At 32.0% G+C, this 16,866-nt stretch overlaps 1 protein-coding gene across 1 annotated transcript in view; it reads right to left on the bottom strand.

Moving 5' to 3' along the window:
• DARS1 (aspartyl-tRNA synthetase 1) overlaps positions 1 to 16,866 on the bottom strand; it is a 42,724-nt gene that overhangs the window by 23,437 nt on the left and 2,421 nt on the right. Inside the window, exons 3-4 of the mRNA XM_016145421.2 lie at positions 14,031 to 14,123; positions 4,775 to 4,877 (exon numbers count right to left, since the gene is read on the bottom strand). Of these exons, the coding sequence (XP_016000907.1) occupies positions 4,775 to 4,877; positions 14,031 to 14,123 (196 nt within the window). The remainder of the gene's footprint in view (positions 1 to 4,774; positions 4,878 to 14,030; positions 14,124 to 16,866) is intronic.

Genomic DNA, 16,866 nt, shown 5'->3' with positions numbered 1-16,866 from the left:
AGACTTTCACATTTCCTAGGCAAGTACAAATAAAGATGTTCAAAGGGTCTTAGCTCTAAAGAATAAAGTCAGACTGAGACTAGCATACAATAAACAATTTATGAAGTCACATGGCTAGTTTGTGGGGGAAACAAGCTTCTAGGCATTCTGGTCCTCTATTACACTCAGCCTGCCTATTAAAGGTTTAAATTATCTTAGCAATTTTATGATTACTTATTTTGTGAACTCATTTTTCTTCACCAAAACCCCAAGAATTTTAAGTTCAAAATAAGTTTGGTAAGAATTAAGCACTACTTAATATGACGTGGACCAGTGGTTCTAAAACTGCCGCATGGGTTCTGTTTAGTGGAACAAAAAATGTCAGGAACCCTCAGTGAACATTTAGTTTTGTTATGTTACTTAAATATCTACAAATATAAAACTAGTATAAATGGCTTACGCTTACAGCCCTTAACTTTAAATCAAATGAATTTTTAAACAAAATAAAAACAACTATAAAAAAACAAAATTCAAATGAACATTATTAAAGTTTGCTAAAACTAAATTGCTGACATTTGGTTAACTGTGTAAAGCTGTAGCCTTGGATCCAGTTCTATGTTTAATGTTTCTGTATTTTCACTTTAAAACTAGCAATGTGAAGAATAATTACATAAAACAGGTTCAGGATAATAAGAACTCATAATTAACCAAAATTCGGAAAGAGCAATGCAAGAATGACAAATTAAATTATCAGTCAATAATTTCATAAAACCATCTTGCTCATGTGAAAGTTAATAATGTAGCACTGATAACAGAAATTTTCATCAAACAGGTATCTAATCTGATAACTACTAGAACTGGAAACAGAAACATTTTTCCTTGCATGGAAACTATTATACTGCTAGTGATTCTTTTGCCCCATAGATAAAAATAGGATTCAATAAATCTGTTTGAATGGCATAGGCTTTTACAGCTTAAGGGTGCCTCTTAACTTTCCAGTACCACTTAGTAACCCAACTTGTTCACAGCATGTGTCACTATTCAAACAGTGAAATCTTTATTTGTATAGCACTTGGATATCATTTGGCTTCAGCTGGCATGAGCACAATTATCAATATGATACTAAATGCTAAATGGAAGTACTAAATTCACACAGCAATTGTCTAAGTTAGCCTTTAAAATGATATAGATTAATATCCTTATATAACTTTATATTCAAAATGTACACTAAAAATTAAAAAATAATAGAAAACTTCCGGCCACCTAAGAACATAACTGTGACTCCAAAGAAATGAAAAGAGAAACCAATCAATGAGGTTCATGAAGGACATGGGCTTAAGCTTAAGCTAAGTGACAAAGAACGAGGATTTAATGAATAAAGCCAAAGCCTTTAAAATGAGTAAAGTAAAAAGGGAGGTCATTGCAGATATGCAGTCTACCCAATTGAAAGAGTGTATATTGAGAAGTAGTGGCAAATAATATTGTAATGAGGGAACCAGCAGGCAGAATTTATATTGGACCTGATTGGAAATAGAAAGTCATTATAAATTTTAGATAAAAACAGCACTTAAAAGGAAACTTCTGGCAAGTATGAACTTAAGGAGGGAATAGAAAAGAGCCTGTATCTATCAGTAAATATTAGTTTAATAAATGATGGGACTATTTTGTTCTAACTCAGTTAACATGTGGCAGAAATGATAAAAAACAACACTAAAAAGAGAAAAAAAATTGAAGCCAAAAATCTTGGAAAACTCATTTAGACAAATAGAAAACTTTACTCTCAAATGTTTTTTAAAATTTCAGTAAATAATTATAGTATTACTATCATTCTAGTGCCATATCTGAAAACTGGATTATCCTTCAAAACACAGCAAGTCCATGTGAGCTTCAGTTAAGGATTTTGTAGTATGGTATAACAATAAGTTAATATAGTCAGATCACAGCAAATTAAAAAAAAATGCTTACTTTTTATGTCAATGTCAAATAGAGAAATTTTTTTATTGCTATTTATGCTTTATGCTTTAACAATATAACCTTACACCTTATATTCTTGTTTTATAGAAGTGTCAGCTCACCAAACAGCTCTACTTCACAGTAGAGCCAATGCACCCCCATTTTAAATAAAACACACTGTTTGTTAAGCCTAGCCAATACATTTTTAGGAAAAGGATTCTGAAATATTTTGAAGGATGAAGGAAAAAAAAACAACACATTGTTATTCTAAGTTCTGAAAGTTCTTTAGAATTTATATTACAGCTTCGCTTGATTTATTATTATTCATAGAGCAGGTCACCTTCAAAGTAAAATTTTTCTGTTCTTCAATTTCTTCTTTAAAAATTGGTACTTTGAAGACAAAATCATACTTCTGGCTTTCTGTCAGGAAGGACATGTGCTTTAGACTTCTACTACCAAGACAGACCAAGATTTCTGAACTGCCTTACAAGTATAGTCTGAAATCAACATAAAGACATGCTGACTGACCTATCTAGAGCATGAAATTATGTTTCTAAGAAAATTATCAACCAATCACAAAATGAAAAAGTCATAATTTTTTACCACAAAATCTTAGTCAAGAGAATTTTTCTTTTTTACAAGGTAGCAAAAGCTATTAACACATTGACATTTACTCTTAATTACTCAGGGTAGATAACATATGAGTAGTACCAAAAGTTAAATAATTATAACTAACCACCACATGTTAAGCTTATTGTATAAAACTGCCTCCATTCACTTACAAATAACCAGTCAAAAGCTTTATAATCTTCAATAGCTCCATTATGAAACCGTCTTTTCCCACATATTACTAATTATATGAAGTCCGGTTTTTTTAAGGGACTAAAAATAGCTAGATGTTCTAATGCTTAAAAAAAAAAAAAATCCAACTCACAACTTAATCGTTCAGCCTGAATTACAACTAGATCTTGGCTGAGTTCCACTTCAGGATTATGAAATACAAGCTAAATGATATGAATTCTTCCCTCGCCTAAGAGAAAGCTCACCCTTACACTATCCTATTTAGATGAAAACCTTTCCTTACTTTATATATCATGAGGGCATTAGTGAGCTAAGTTCTGTTTGGGAGACCATTTGCAAGTAGCTCTTCCAGCTAGAGCTTTGGATGGCATCTGATATGGTCAATTGCTGTTAGTTAAGTCCCAGGAGTTTCTGAGAAGATCCAAACAACAACAACAAAAAATCTATTTATGGATGACTTTAATTTGTCTACTTCTAAAAGCATCAAATGAATTGACTGTCTTCTTGTCAAAAGAATGTCCGTTAGAAAATATTAAGAGTAAGTGGGATTTTCAAGATTTTTTAGACTAGAATTTTTTCTTTAGGAATGTAACAGAGGTTATAATGCAATTTAATGGAAAATTATGTTCTATATGATATTACCATCTTAACATATTAGTTTTCAGAACCAACCAATAAAGAAGACAAAAGGCATTAAGGTTGTTTGAACTGAAGTTGACCTTCTCCCAGTATTTTTTCTTTCAGTATATTAAATATAATTTAGCAGACATGTCTGTGGTTTTCAGAGGCTCTTTTTATTAGAAGGCTCTCTGTGTAAAGTTCATATATTCTAGAGATTAAGCTTATTTATATCCTACTTCATTGGATATAGATTGGTCTTAAAAGGCTAGATGACAAATACATCCCACAAGCACAAACCTTTACAGAGTATGAGATAAAAAACAACAACAGCAAGCCTAATTACCAAAAGATACAGGTAGAAAAGATGAAAGTGACACTCTCTGGGCAACAGGACTGGGAAATAGGGAAGGGTGGGCTACTGTGCTAATAGTATTAATAGTACTTAGTTCATCAGTGAATTGATGTAATTAATGGCACTGGAGTTTTCAAACTAGAGTGCAAGTATTGTTATGATATAATAAAACTAAATTTGATAAATACGTCTCTAAACCAAAACCAGTATCTGGGGGCCAGGAAGGGAGGGCCCAAACATAAATTAGGCTGTTAAATTAGATAATTTTTTAGTATCTTTCTAGTTCTCAAATGGATAATTCTATCTATATTGACTTATCTTTGAAAGCCTACATCTAATGACCAGAGATAAAAAGCATTTACTTTAGATCGAATTTCTCTTAAAAAATATTTATGCCTATGAAGTACTCTCTTACTTAAAATGTAAAAATTGTCCAATTTCCAAGTCTTTGATCATGGAGATAAAATTTCAATTAAATTGAGAAAAACATACAAACAAAACTAGCCACATCACCAATTATTACCTTAGAGCTACAGCATATACAAGCACTACACTATTACATCTTGCCTCTTACAAACTGAACCCTTTTGGTGTCGAAGTTAAAAGTTATAATATGTTAGGACTTTACTTCCTTAAGGAGGGACTCATTTGCAAAACTATATTCTTTTATTTTATACACTTATATTATTCAGTTAGAAAACTTGTTGCTTAACATGCAAATCCCAAACTGGGGGAGGGAGGGAGGACATTAAGCTCAACAAACACAACAAAATAAAGTTGCTCTGCTGTGTTGAGGCTGCCAGGCTTTTTGTTACTCTACTTGAAAGTAAATGTGACTTGTCTGTAGAGAGTGCTGCTTCAGCAGTTCCAAATGAATTTCAAGCCTGCGCTCCATATTTTCTCTTTTGTAAGTTTAATGTATTCAGCAACACTGAACTGACAATTTAAATAACTACATTTTTAAACAAACGAAGCATTGATGTTAATGTATGAAAATGGTCCAAACCCCTGGGAGTCTTGGTTCCCACCATTGTTTATTCTGACAACAGGATATAATTGCTTACTTACTTGGCAGCAAATTTAACCATCTGCTTGCTTGCATGGTCTCCCACTGCCACAAGAGCCTGGACGTTAAACTGCTGCTGACGGAGGACTAAGAAACACTGCTTCCCTGAGTAAGACAGAAAGAACACAAATGTATTAAAGAGAAGCTTCTTTGGTTTTAAAAAGAAGGAAAACGCTTCTCTACTTTAAAATTGGGTCAAAATTTACTACAATCATCAGGCACGTACACACATGTGTATCCGGCTTTCACAGCCCAAATACTCAAACTCAAATCACAAGCTTCAAAGAAACCCAAGTTCCTAGTATGAGTAACAAAACATGCTTTTAACATATTTGTTATGAAAACACAAGCAAATCATTAATTTAAAAAAATTGTAAATTAAGATAATGTCATTGCACTTATTTATTAACCAAATTTCTAGTAACCTCTGATCACTTTCAACATTTGTTCAATAGCTAGTATATTCTACAGGCAGAGGCACTGTGTTAAAGGAGATTCAACAATGCAACCACAAAAGTACTAATAAAGAGCTTAGTAACAAGAACAGAAGCATTCTATGGGGGTGGTCCATTTTACTTCCTACCAAAGTACATTTAAAGAGCATTTAGAAGGATAGGCTAGTTTCTTTCATGTTCTATTTTCTTCATTCTTCCTTTATTGTCTTCTTAATCATTCATTGTTTATAATAGTTCCAAATAGTTTTTTACTCCAAATAACTTATTTTGTCCATAAAAGATTGTTCTTTTCATGCCCTATAACCAGTTTTATACATATTCTGGGCCTCTTGATTTCCCTTTCCTTTCATAAGGAACCATCATCATTTCTTATTCTTAATCTTCTGGAAACTGTAATTCACAATAGATTTCAGTCACTATGAATCCTTGTGACAGCCCTTTCCTTCAAAGTAGATCCTTTTTAAGTCTCTGGTCAAGTTTTAGAAAATTGCTTCCTCATAAAACGAGATAAATCTTTTCAAGACCACTTTTCTCATCGACCTCTTATAAAACATCAAAAGATGATTTTGGTTTTTAAACTAAGAATTTTACACTGAGAATCAGCCTTGCTATAAAAAAAAAGCAAAAATGAAAGCAGATTTATAGTTATTACTTTTAACACACAGTATTTTGAAATGCAAATCAGAGAGCAATCATGAGTTAAAAAGAAAGACAGGTTGCAAACAAAGTGCTAACATAAACATAATCTATGGACTTCTGAGTCATATATGATTAACATGTTTTTATTGCTAAATACACCAATTTTCCCTTCTCTGGAGTATGATCCGGGCACAAAGTAAAATTTTTAAAAAGAAAGTTACATGTACATAACAAATTCAAAGGGATTTTAAGATACTGAATGGATAAAGATTAATAAAATTAGAGAAATTTGCATATGGATCAAAATGACAATATCCCAGGAACTACTGAAACCACAGTCAGATATTAGCCCACTTAGAACAGAATGTTAGCATAAAGTGGAAGCTAATGTGCATGATTTACTAAGTATTTTAGCTGCTCTATTAGTACAGACAGTGGCAGTAAACTCAGCTGCCATCTTGCAAGAAACTCTAATGTTATACAAAAAGACTCTGAGAAAGAATGGAGAGCTCTAGAGGACACACAGGAAAATGTTTCTGAGTCAGCTCTAGATGGGTAAGATTTTAGTGTAAGGGTTTGGTAAAGAGTAAAGGTTTTGAAATCAAAAGACTTAAGATCATATCTTATCACTTCCTATGAAGGAGCCTGTGTGAAAGTTATCAAACCACATTATGCCTCGGTTCTTCATTTGCCAAATGGAAAAAATAACAGTATATAACTCAGGAGGTTTTCCTGGGGTTTCTTACATAATCTTGATAATTATATAAGTAATACAGAGTTGTGACACTCAGTATTAATTATGAATATTAAATATTAACTATAAATATTATTATCAATATCAGCACTACCACTGGTTACTTATTTGAGGACTAATATCCCTATTTCACAGCTGAATTACTATGTGCAAAAACTATGCCAGGTACTTGGAACACAAAATAAATAAGAGACTAATATGTGAAAAAAAGTGATAAAACCATATGTAGAATACAATCTCAATTATGTGTAAAAAGTATATTAAAAATATGTAGAAAAAAAATTCCCACCAAAATGTAGCTAGTAATGGATGGTGAAATTACAGGCAATTATTCTGCTCTTTGTATTTTTCTGTATTTTCTAAACTTTCTACAATAAACATGTACTACTTTTCCAATAAAAAAATAAAAGAATGATAAATCAGAGAGATTAAGTACCCAGAAAAAGATAAGGGTTGAAAGGAAGTTTTCACGTTCAAGATTCAACACAAGCAGTAAGTAGAACCTGAAAGTTCTAGTAGGCTAAACATAGAAACAAATGTACTCCTCAAGATTTGACATGCCTGCTAGGGAAAAGAAGTCATTAAATCAATGGTTATGGGTGAAGTGAAGAATGTTCACTGTTCTCTTTTAATGTTTAATGTATTTATTATATATAATTCTAAAAATTAAACCTTTTTTTTTTTTTTAAAGCCAACAGATGGGAGGAAGGGGGTGAAATAGTAAGACCGGTACCATGAGCATATTATATTGTAAACTTACAGTAAGTAAAAATGTATGAGCGCAAAAACAACTAGATCAATGGAACATAATGAAGAAAGAATTGAGAACAGACCCAAGCAGAGAAGAGATTCTAATTCTTAGATGGAATTCAGGAGTTTTTAAAAAAAAAAAAACCAAATAAAAAACTGAGTAAAAAATGGGAGAACTTTTAAGTTTAAAAATTATAGAATGTCTATATACAAAAAGTTAAAACACTAAAAAAACATTTGCTTAATGACATATAACTTAAATGAGTTAATATCTTTAATATATAAAGATCTTAAAAATTTATGAGTACAAACATTGAAATCTCAATAGATAAATGGGCAATGGACTTGAACAGATCATCTGAAAGAAAAAGAATAAAACCCTATTAAGGAAAAAAATGTTACTGGAAATGAAAGTAATGCAAGTTGAAGCAAACAATAATGACATATTATTTACCTCTCAAATGAACAAAAATTAAAAAATATGTAATATTATCCAATGTTTGGGAGAATTAAGTGAAAAAAAGTTCCTTCATAACTTGCTGATGGCAAGTAAGCTTGCACATGCTTTTGGAGAACAATTTGGCAATGGACGTTAAATGGCTTAAAAAGGTTCTCTTAGTCTCAAGAAATACATTTCTTAGAATATATGTTAAGGAAATTAAGTATGGAAAAAGTCTAGTGGCGAAGATGTTCATACAGTGCTATTTATATAAAAGAACTGAAGTTCTATTATCACTTCATATTTATATAGTCTTCACCAATGGAACAGATCTATATGTGACTCCAATGCTATAATCTACAAGCTTTTTGTGTTCAAAGCACTTTTAACACTAGAACCTTGATGGTTCACGCAAAAAAATTTTTTTTAAAGACTCGAAACAAAACAACAAAAAAATCAGTACTGGTTTCCTGCTACTGGTTGTCTGCTCTGACTACTTCCGCCAAGTACTTTTGAGATCATGTTCTTGCCTGGTGTTACAAAATAAAACTATTCTTTCTTGGGCTCTGGTTGGTAATACACTGCATTGCATTATCTCCTTAGTTCAATGTTTTGCAAGCTACTATTTACTACACACTGGTGAGTGATAATAAGGAGCAGCGTTTGTATAACCCCTTTTATGTAAATTTAAAAAAAGATATACCATGCTTGTAAATACATTTTATTTTTCCTTGAAGGACCCACAAGAAACAATAGTGGTTATTTTTGGAGGGGAAGAGGTTGTGATGGGATGAAGGAGCTAGAATTGTGAGATTTCTAGTTTTCATTTTTTATCTTTCTGAACTATAAGGATCTTTATTTTTACTATATCTTTTTTATTCTAAGAAACAAATACATAATTTTCTCAGTTTGGCAAAAAGTTCTTACTACATAAGTTAGTAGAGAAACTATATGACAGATTAATCAACTGTTAACTACTATCTTTCTTGAAACTCTCCAACCTGGAAGCAGTCTGTATGTTCAAAACAGCTGAATGAATTCACTATTTTTAGACATTTTACATTCCAGTCCTTTACAGGTAAAATTTTGTGTTGTATTTTGATTTTTAAGTTTTCAGAAGAAGTATTTTTTCCCTTTAATTTACATGGGAGTCCTGTTTTAGAAAATGTAAAGTTGGAAAACTGTTAGAGCACCAGGTACAATCTTTATTTCTGAGCTGAAGAACAAACATGGTAGATAGTCAGGACAAAAAGTTAACTATCATCTCCATCGTGGTGATGGCTCCTATGAAATGGGCCTTTGTAGAACCTGGTTATCAAAAATGTGAGGCAATCTTATGTTTTGATCTCTTCCTACTGTTTTTTAGTTTGCCAAGCTCCTTAATACATTATTTAGACAATGTACCTTAACTTCCTAATTCCCAACATTAACATTTTCTATCATTTATGTTAATAGGTTAGAGAATAAAGCAGTAAAGATTTAAATGTTTTAAGTACTATCCATTTATTTCCCCTGAAATATTCTTGCATGGCTGTAAGTTGAGGTTCTGACCTTCGGTATTAGAAATCCTAAACTCTGATTACCGAAATAAATGACCTATTTTTGAAGTATAAGTAAGATTTTAGGAAAAAAGTATTGAAAGAGAATTATTTTATGCCAATGACTTCCATGCAGCATGTATAAAATTTGAAAGGAACCACTGATATTTCAATTACTCTTTTACTATGCAGACTTTAAGCTCACCATCAAAAGAAACTAAGTTTAAATGTATCAATGAGTTAAACATTTCTCCTTGCTCCTATATAAAACACTTGATTTTAGGAATCTAATATATGAACTTGCTGTAAGAAATGATTTTAATTTTTAAAAAGGTATAACACACTGCCCTTTAAGAAAAAAAATAGATATTTGTTATAGACTCTATTTTTTTTTTTTTTGCATAATAGGATTCTAGTTGTCATACTTTTGACACTATGATTTTTACACTTCCATTTCCTTATTTATGGTTTTTCAAAGGTTTGCTCTACTTGAAATTGCTAGCAGGTTTGTTTTTAAAAGCCCACTTTTAATGTGTTATTATTTCTGGAGTTAAAGCACATGAATAATTCCAAGCAAGTCATATTTATTGACTTACTTTTTCCTAGTAATTTGTGGGAAGAAAGGAATAGCAGCAATTGGGGTTTTGCAAATTCAAAGCATAAGAATTTATTTTTTTAGATAATTTATTTTATCAGAAATCAGAATATTGACAATCACTACTGCAAGGATGTGGGAAAAGTGGTACCGTCCCATACTTGTGGTATTTTAACTGAAGATAGCTCTATTGAAGGGTAATCTGGTATTAGAAATTTTAAATATGCATATGCATATCCTTCAACCCAGTAATTTCACTTCTAGATATCTATCTCAGAGATATACTGCCTTATAGATCTGTAACTAGTATCATGGAAGAATCTCCAAGAAAAACTGTTCACTGAAAATTTTTAAAATTACAGAATAACATGTAAAATATGTCATCTACATAAAACAAATTAAAACTCATGCACACAAATAAAAAACTGTGTGTATGCACATACATGCATTAAAAAGAAAGATTTTCTGAAAGACACTGAACAAATTATTTAGAAAAGGTTGAGGCAGAGAATAAGCAGTAGAGAAGAAAAAAGTATCATTTCTGTATTCTTTGAAAAATCCATGTGAAAATATTAGCTTATTACTTGGGTTAAGTTACAACTTAAACATACACACACATCCATAAACTTAACAAAATAAGATTTTCCAATTAAAAATTATGACTAGATTATTGCAAAATTGCAAAAAAGAAATTTTTGAAATTTAACCTACCAAATCCATTTATTTCAAGAGTCCATTGACAAAAGAGTCAACATTAAGAAATCCGTTATTGTAAATCATTACAATTACATATAGTTGATTCTTATTGTTTGTGGTAGTTATGTTCTACAAAGCCTCCACAAACAATGAATTAGCAAATACTGGACCACTGCTCCTAGGGGAAATATACAGTTAGGTTCCTGTGAGCCTCTGGTCACAATATTTTCATCAGTCAACTAATACATAACATTGTTTTACATGTTTCTGTTTAAGGACACCTTATTTAGTATACAGAGCTGGTTCACAGAGCATTATACCTCATGCTTGAACGAAGCTTATCTAACACAGGTATTTTCTCTGTAAGGCATATTACAGCCTTCTTGCAGTTAGAAACACTAGAAAACACTTCAGCACTATGCTTGGGGGCCATCTTAAACAGCCAAATCACGAACAAAAAGCACAAAACTCAAGAATGTGGCATTAAACAGATTGTGAAAAAGACACTTGTTGATGAGAGCTGATACAAGGCAAAGTTTCACTGTGTTTGACATCAGCCGGGAATGTGTGCACTGGGCAATTCAAATTTTTTGCTACTCTGCATAAATGTGTGTCTGCTATTATCTGTGAATACCAGTACAAGTGCTACATGTATTGATTTTGGGGTTACAAAAACAATTTAGCAAGTAGGTGAATTTGTAAATATGAATACACAATCCATAAAAAGTGAGGATCAACTATGTTTTTTATTATATGGAAAATTTCAAACATAAAAGAGAGAACAGTATAATGAACCTCTAGATATACACATTCAATGCAATTATATTTTGAGGGAAAAATCTGCTGGAAAGGTCTGGTAAAATTTAACATCTATTTCTGATAACAGAAAACTTGGACTAGAGGAAAACTTCTTTAATCTGTTTTTTAAACTAGGGCATTGCTTTCTAATATATTTTACGCAAAACATCTAAAATCATAAAATAATTCATCAAGAGTTTAAATCTTTGCTGTATGAAAAATCCTTCCTTGTGGGAATCCCTGCAGTACTGGAAAGAGTCTACTAATTATTGCAAAGAGAACAAGAAATAAGATAAAACATTTGAAAGGACAAAATGATGATTATTTGTAAATGATACCAATGTCTACCTACAATCCTCATGTACTTTAATAATTATCAACTCATGGTCATTCCTGCCTCAGCTTTACCCCAATCCACTTATCCCTCAATTCCCGTACTATTTTGAAGCAAATCTTAGCTATATTATTTCACCAAACATAATCAGGAATGGATCCCTGAGAGATAAGAACTTTTTAAAAATGTTACCACAGTACTATTATCTTAACTAAAAAATAAATACGTTTTAAACACCAAATAACCAGTCAATGTTCAAGGATACAAATAAGTAATGAGTACAGAGATATCTTAAATCTGTTTTAATCCACCAGTTCCCCCTTATCTTTCAATTTATTTTTAAATAAAGTGGTTGTTGCCCAGTAGTTTTCTAGTCTAAATTTTGTTGATTGCATACCCATTGTTATTTAACATGTTCCCTTGTCCTATGTCTTCCTGTAAATTGGTAGTTAGATCTAAAGGCTTAATGAGATTCAGATATACTTTTTTAGGCAAGACTACTTCATTGGATGGTGCTGTATTCTTTCATGAATAAATATAAAATATTTCAGGCTGTCTCTCTATTGTGTTGTTAGCAATCAATGATGAACAATGCCCAGATAATTTACCAGGGGCAAAATGGTGATATTCTAACACTCTTTTTCCTTTCTATTAGCTGGAATAGTGCTCTAAAGAGATATTTCCTTGAAAAGTAAAAAATAAAATAAAAAGACATTTCGCCACATCTACTATAAGATTAGTCGGTGATATACAATTTATACAGAAATAATACTTCCTCTTTATCAGTTTTCAAAATAATGAGCTGTTCCACTGGTGACCAACTAAGTTTTGTTTGTCTTAGCATTATTATAAATTTATGAATTTAAACATATCCGATATGTTTCAATTCATTGCAGTTATCCTTATTGATATTCGAACTGCTCCATTTCGGGGATGGGTGTGAAGAGAAGTACTCTTGTTTCAGCCTTACATGTAGCATGCATTCTATCTTTTAATTTTCTAAATAACAATGTTTAGGAAACAAAGTGCCCACTTTGGACAAAACAAACGTCCCAGAAACGGGAGAAAGACAAGTAAGTGAAGGATTACAATACAGTATGATTTATCTCCTGGTAGAATAAATGGCCTAACCTTTTAGGAATAAAAAAATCAGCATTTTTTTAAAAAGTTAAAACTCCGCCAGTATTTTCAAAATCTACTAGTAGTCATCTACTTAGGGGGAGAATTTTAGTAGAACAGACCAACTTTTAACAGTAGTGATCCTGAGAGAGTGAGACAGATGTATAAAATGCTGAGATTTTAAAATAATGGGTTTGTGTTAATTCTATAATAATTATTTTAAAACAGAATGTAAGAAATGCTATAACACAAAATGTATTAAATACTATAGAAGCAATTAATTCTGTTAAGGAGACAGAGGGTATCTTAAAAAGCTTCTGGATTTTGTTCATGATCCACCAATTACTATGAGAACTTGGACAAGTACGTTTATCATTCTGAACCTTACTCTCCTCATTTATAAAGTGGAACAGCAATGCCTGTTCTGCCTACTTCATAAATTTGTAGGGATCATCAAATGTGAAATAGTGTGTGAAAAGAATAAAGTTATAAACTAACATGTCATTAATATTTTAAGATAATTCTAATAATTCTAGGACAATTTTCCATAAGGAACTGAGGTTTGTCTAAAATACCCTTTTCTTTCTTCTCTGTTGTTAATGCTAAATTCTTAGAACCATCCAATCGAAGGTGCTACAATGATAAAAAATATTTTGTATTTGTGCTAATATGGGAGCCACTAGCCACTCTGGCTATTAGGCACTCAAAACACAGCTAGTGACTGAGCTGTGAATTTAAATTTAAATAACTACAGATAGCAAGAGGCTACTGTATTGGACAACCCAGTCTTAGCCTATTTCTCTTCCACTGCTCTCTTTATTGAATTATTAAAAAATAAGAATATTAACAAATGAAGCTTCTCAAAAACACTCACTTCAAAAAAATACTTTTGAGAAATGCTAGAATAGTACATTAATTTAGTCTGAGATTTCATCTGAGTCTTTAAGGCCAAATTATATTTCAGGATGTCTTATAAGAACCTAAAACTAATTAATCATAGACCAGTTCTTTATAGTGATTTAAGAATAAAAACAGGTGTTTTGTTTTGTTTTGAAAGATTTACTTTGGTAAGTGAAATATAGTCAAAACAAAAAATTCAGAGTCCTTACCAAAAGAGCTTTAGTTATTAAATCATTCTTACCTTTAGCTCTGCTTGTATGAACTCTTGCACGCACCCAAACAACTTCATCAGCTTTTTGTACTGTCAAATCACTAACTCGCACCAAAACTCGATCTGTAGCAAATAAGTTAAACAATTTTTGTAATTGAGAGTTTACAAAGCAATCACAATTATGTTGATCTGACAGCCGGCGTAAGTACTTGGTATTATCTTAAATAATTTTAAATGACACTTTTTTTTTTATCATTCTTCATATGCAATTTGCCTCAAGTTTTATGAATTGTACTTTTTAAATCTATCTCTAAAATCTATCCAATTCTCTTTTCACTGTCCCAAGCCAAGGTACTACTACCTCCTGCCTCAATTAAAGCAATAACCTTCTAACTGGTAATCTCCCAAACATCTAATTTGGTCTATATTGGAGTTAAAGAGTTTCAAAATGCAAATCTGCTGAACACTTCAATGACTTATAAGGCCAAACACAGTCTATTCTCACTTGCACTTGCCTAAGTGGACTAGGTATTTTAACTTGCCTACCAGAGTATGTAAGTCAGCTAGCTGTAGGGGAGGATTCTCTGCCAGGCCTAGCAAATCATAGCACCCCATACCCCAGGACACAATGACTTATCCAGAAAGGCATGTTACTCAAATTAAGCTAATCATAGTCCTTCTCTGAGGCTTAATACAGATACTGGGAATGAATGAAGCTCTCTTTTCTGGAGTCACCGAGATGGTATAGGCCCAGGGCCACTGCCACCATCTGTCCCATTACCTGAGTTTGCAGGATGAGAGTACGAAGCCAATAACCTTAAGGAAGCAGAGCCAAGAAGTGGAGATAGAAAGCCCTGAAGACACTGCTTGAGCCTCTAGGTGTAATCATGTCTATTCCATCTCCCTTTGTTTCCTATAGTTATATGAGAAAATAAACTGCCCTTCTGGCTGTTTAGTGAGCCCCCAAAATTATTCCCCCCAATACTAATTACAAAGTACTACATCCATTTAAGTCCCCCAAACAGGAAAAATGCGACAAAATAACAATTATGTTAAGATAGTGATATGAGGCAATCATGATCCAGAAATCATTTTATTGTTTTAAATATGCAGTAATTTGATTAAAGAAAAAAATTTAAGTATTAATTAAAAGCATAGTAATAGACATGACATAATGTCAAGAGTAATAAAAGATCTCTATTTTCAAGGGTTATATTGCCTAACTAGCCAAATTTGTCAATATCTCATACAGTAAAACCTAGTTATTAAGATACCAAAAACACATTTTTGGGAGGATATTATAATGAAATCAAATTATAAATATATTTTACCTATTTTGTCTAAATGTATTCATAACTTGTCTCTTGAAGCAAAGATGTAGCTTAGAGAGAATTTGATTTACAGAATACCATAGTTCCCATCACCAATAGCAGAGAATAAATGAGGACTTTTTAAGCTATTGGGCAACATGAGAGAATCTCTACAGAACATTTCCAAAGAACCTTATGAGTTAAGCCAACTTCCAAGTCTGCTTTGTAAACTCAGGCAAAATAAAGTATGAAAGAGAAAAGACACACAAGAGTATAAAATTTTAAGATTTGAAAATGCTGAAATTAAAAAACAATCGACTTACTAGGCAATCGAAACTCAAAATCAAATGAAACATAAGAGTAGACTTATAAATGTCATGATTGGGGTAATTTTAATAGTACTTTGAAAAATACAGAATAAAGGCCCTTTTTTCATGTGGTATTCTAACTAATTAGCCTAGGTGCTCTCAACTTTTAACATATCTACACATACTTGAAACACACAAATGTCACACTCCAACCAGTATGACTGGCTGAGGCAGTGATCAGTGGCAGTAGGGTTTCATGTTTCAAAAACCACTGCCTCCTCTATACTTCTAAGTTACTAGTATTAGAATGAAGAATTGTAGAGAAATGGAAGCAAACAGGAAAGGAAATTTTATGTTGAACAAATATTAGGATTTAAGCAGAGGTAAAACCAAAGGCAGAATTTTATTGTTGTTACTATAATCTGGTAACATACATAGTTTATCTTTCCCTCTGGTTGGGAAAGCTTCTAAGAAGACAGTTGTCTGGATTTGCCAGCCACATGGGAACAGTAATTGCGACAAGGGGTGATTGGGGCTTATGTAAGAGACTGAAACTCCAGTGAGCTTCTTTGTGTTAGAGTTCAATAAGTCTAGTTCAGGAAGCTACTTAAGCTAAAAACAAAGTCTCAAATGACCCTTCCTGCTTGCCCCAGCAGGGGAATGTCATTAAATTCCAGTGCTTCAATCCCATTTTATATTCAAATATTTTACTTCATGTTTATCTTTTAGAAATGGTTTATTTTTAGTAAATTATGTTGGTCTTTTATTGACACTTTCCCAAAAAAGTTGGGAAGTAATTTTTTGATCACGTAATAACTCAAATCTGTAACAATAAAACTGACCCAGAGGTATGTTATTTCTAAAGCATAAAATTCATTGGCAGGCCTCTAAGTTATAAGTATTTAAGTATGTTCAGTGGGCCAGAACTTAAATGTCTGCAGTTGGACCAAAGATTAAAAAAGACATAATTTGGGGTGTCTACCAAAAGAAAAATGTTGATAATCTTTTGAAATTATACATATATAAAATAAAAACACACAGGAAGGCAAGCAGAAAACCTACAGGTCTGAGAGAAATAATAAATGTGTGACAAGTCAATTTCAAAAAAAAAATACAATAAAGTCAAAGGGAAAACGAAGGTAGCTTTATAAAGCATGGAAAAAGGCTACATATGATGAAGGCAGTTATTATTAACCATTCTTTGATCTCTTGGGCCAGAGTTAAATCTTAGTTAAATCTTTTACCTAA

Source organism: Rousettus aegyptiacus, unplaced genomic scaffold (assembly GCF_014176215.1).
Source record: "Rousettus aegyptiacus isolate mRouAeg1 unplaced genomic scaffold, mRouAeg1.p scaffold_m13_p_2, whole genome shotgun sequence".
NCBI classification, from domain to species: Eukaryota; Metazoa; Chordata; class Mammalia; order Chiroptera; family Pteropodidae; genus Rousettus; species Rousettus aegyptiacus.
This window is presented reverse-complemented; position numbering and strand designations above follow the sequence as displayed.